This window comes from Gracilinanus agilis, unplaced genomic scaffold (genome assembly GCF_016433145.1).
Source record: "Gracilinanus agilis isolate LMUSP501 unplaced genomic scaffold, AgileGrace unplaced_scaffold18162, whole genome shotgun sequence".
Lineage (NCBI taxonomy): Eukaryota > Metazoa > Chordata > Mammalia > Didelphimorphia > Didelphidae > Gracilinanus > Gracilinanus agilis.
The window spans coordinates 1-2946 of NW_025349321.1; the positions used below are offsets into that span (position 1 = coordinate 1).

Below are 2946 nucleotides of genomic sequence, written 5' to 3' on the forward strand. Positions count from 1 at the left end.
GGGGGAGGGGAAGGGGGACGGAGCGGCCTCGCACCCCCAGAGGCCGAGAGAGCGGAAGCTGCAGTCCCAGCCCCGCACTGGAGAGGAGGAAACAGGAGCGCATTAAGGAGCTCCGGGCAGTGCCCGGGCCAAGCGCTGACCTGGTCCGTAAGGCCGGCCGCACACGCGCGCATTTATGGGATTTGTCCCGCGTAGGGGAGCCTTCCTGAACTCGCCCGAGCTTTTCTTGGCCAAGACATTGGAGGGGCGCACCAGCTCAGGGGACAGATGAGGAAACTGAGGCAGAAGCAGCTTAAATGACTTGCCCAGGGTCACACGGCCAGAAGGAATGAGGCTGGATCTGCAGTCCGGCTCTCTTCCCTGGCCACCCTTGTCTGTGCCCCTGTCCTCTCTGGGGCTCAGTGGCCCGGGGTCCCTCCGCCCTCTCTCTGCGTTCACTGGATGGGCGTTGGGGATGGGGCAGGAGGCTGTGTCTACACAGCACCCTCAGGACCAGTTTAATGACTCTCGCGAGTTTCTGGAGTCCCTCCTTTGAGCTCCAGGACCTGCCAGTATGCGTCAGGTAGGATTTGAATCCAGGTCTCCCTACCTCCCAGGCCGGTTCTCCTGCAGCCTGGCAGTGCTGGCAGGGCCAGGACCGGCTCCCCCATGATTGGGGCGGGGGGCTCAGCGTGGCCCTCTATCCCTGCCCTTGCTAAGAGCCCGGGGCTGCGGGGTCTAGGGGGAAGTCTCTGGACACGCTAGAGGTGAAATAGATTCAGAGCTCGCTAGCTCCGGGCCAGCCTCGAGCTCTCGCCTCCCCTAGAGCCTCAGTTTCCCCCTCTGTCCGGTAGACAGGCTGGCAAAAGTGCCCGGTGCCCAGGAAGTCCTGAACCAGTGTTTTGTGGAACGGAGAAGCAGGTGCCCTTCGAGCCTGGGCACGGCGGGGGGAGCTCCGGGGCGGTTTTCCCGGGCCGCTCTCACCCGTCTCTCTCCCCGGGCAGCTCTCGGCTCTCCGCTGTGCCCGGAGGACGCTGGCCTCCCAGACATCGGGGGAGCTCCGGGTGACCCGAGTCCTGCAGGAGAAGTTCCCTCGGGCGGCCGCTATCCGCGTCACGGACATCTCAGGTATGGCGCGGTCCGCAGGGCAGAGCCGGGCTCCCAGCGGCTGCTGGACTGCCCGTGAGGGGCGGGACTTGAACTCGGCTCTCTGGTTCCGTGCCCAGGGTGGGCCTGCTGGGTGGGGAGTATCTGTGGCTGCTCTGGGCAGGGCCTGGAGGCTGGACGGACCAGATAAGGGATCCCAGCTGGGCAGGAGGCCTTTTTCCGGGCTGATCCTGGGCGCTGGAACCCTCAGGAGGGAGAAGCCAGGTCAGAGCCGGCCAGCCGAGGGCGATGTCCCCGCTGCCTCAGTTTGTCCCCCAGGCCTCTGCCTGCCGCTCTGAGCTCCCTCCCCCGTCTAACCAGAAGGGGGCCTCGGGCCACAGTCTGGGACTTCCAGAGCCCTTCCCCCTGGGGGGCCTCCAGGACTGCGCCCCCCTTCTGCCTGGCCGCCTCTCCCCCCAGAGCGGGCGCGCCCTTCTTGCTTGCGTTTCATGAACTATTTCCCAATGAATTCAAACCGTTTGCACACTTTGGGGGGTTCCCCGGCCAAGGCCCTTCCCAGCCTTCCGCCTGGCCCCCCAGCTGGGCCTCCACTCCAGGCTGGACAGAAAAGGGGGCGGCCCTTCCCCGGCCTCCCCGGGAAGTCCTCCAGGCTGCTCCGGAGCCCGCTGCCCCCTGGCATTGTCCTGGGCTTTAGTGGCCGCCGCTCCCAGGGTCGGGTCTGGCCCCTCCGGCCGCCGTCTCTGAGCCGAGGCGTCTCTGGCAGGGGGCTGCGGGGCCATGTACGAGATCCACATCGAGTCGGAGGAGTTCAAAGACAAGCGGACCATCCAGCAGCACCAGATGGTGAACAAGGTGAGTGACCGCCAGGGGGCGTCTCCCCTCCCGCGCCCCCATTTTACCGGGAAGCAAACTGAGGCTGCAGGAGGTTCACCAGGACGCCCAGAAGCGGCCCAAGGTGGGGGCCACACGCCAGCCTCGGAAGGGTCTACCCCGCCGGGCAGCTGGTCAGGGGGGCCTCACTCTCAGCCGGGTCATTCCCTCCTCTCAGTCACCTCTGGCCTCCTCTGCTGCCCGCCTCCTTCTCCGACCCCCTGGGCCTGGGGAGGGAGGGAGCCCCCACACTGGAAGCTCCAAGCAGCGGACATGGGGCCCACAGACCCTCAAGGTGGGTCAGGGGACCTCCTGAGCCCTCCTTTCTGCGCAGTCGAGGGCTAGGCTGGGAGACCCTGGGCAAGTCCCTTTACTCTGCCTTAGTTTCCTTCTCTGTAAAATGAGTTGGACAAGGAGATGGCCCACCCTGGCCTGGCATCCCCACCGAGAAGACCCTGACGTGGGCCGTGAAGAGTCGGAGCCCACCAGAGCTGCTCCTTTGGTGTTCTCAGGGCCCAAACCCACTGCCAGGCACTCCTCACCCATTCCTGACCTTCTGTCTGCCCAGGCCCTGAAGGAAGAGATCAAAGAGATGCACGGCCTCCGGATCTTCACCTCCATCCCGAAGCCCTGAAGGCCAGGGCCAGGGCTGGGCTACCCCGCGGCCTCCACTGCTGGGACCACACTCTGGGAGGGGACGGACACTGTCCCCCTGCGGCCTCCTCCCTGGACGGCTGCTGCACTCTCCCAGACTCCCCCGGCCTGTCCCGGCCTGTCCCAGCCTCTCCTGGCCTCCAGCCTGTCCCAGCCTCCGGCCTCCTGCATGCTCTGGCTCAGGGAGCTCCTGGGCCGTGCAGCTGCTCATTAAAGACTCCCCGGCCTCGGGCGGCCTCTCTCTGTGTCCTTTGCTTTCTCTGTCCGAGGTCAGCAGGCCTGGCACCTTCCTGGGCAGGAGAGCGGCCCACGCTGCCCCGTGGGGCCCCGTGGCAT

General features: G+C 66.3%; 1 protein-coding gene across 1 annotated transcript; it reads left to right on the forward strand.

Moving 5' to 3' along the window:
- The first annotated feature begins 538 nt into the window (after nucleotides 1–538).
- On the forward strand, nucleotides 539–2680 carry BOLA3 (bolA family member 3). Its single transcript, XM_044683283.1, has 4 exons — nucleotides 539–562; nucleotides 984–1107; nucleotides 1850–1938; nucleotides 2525–2680. The coding sequence occupies exons 1-4, from the start codon at nucleotides 554–556 to the stop codon at nucleotides 2588–2590; spliced, it is 288 nt and encodes a 95-aa protein (XP_044539218.1). The 5' UTR covers nucleotides 539–553; the 3' UTR covers nucleotides 2591–2680.
- Nucleotides 2681–2946: the final 266 nt, after the last annotated feature.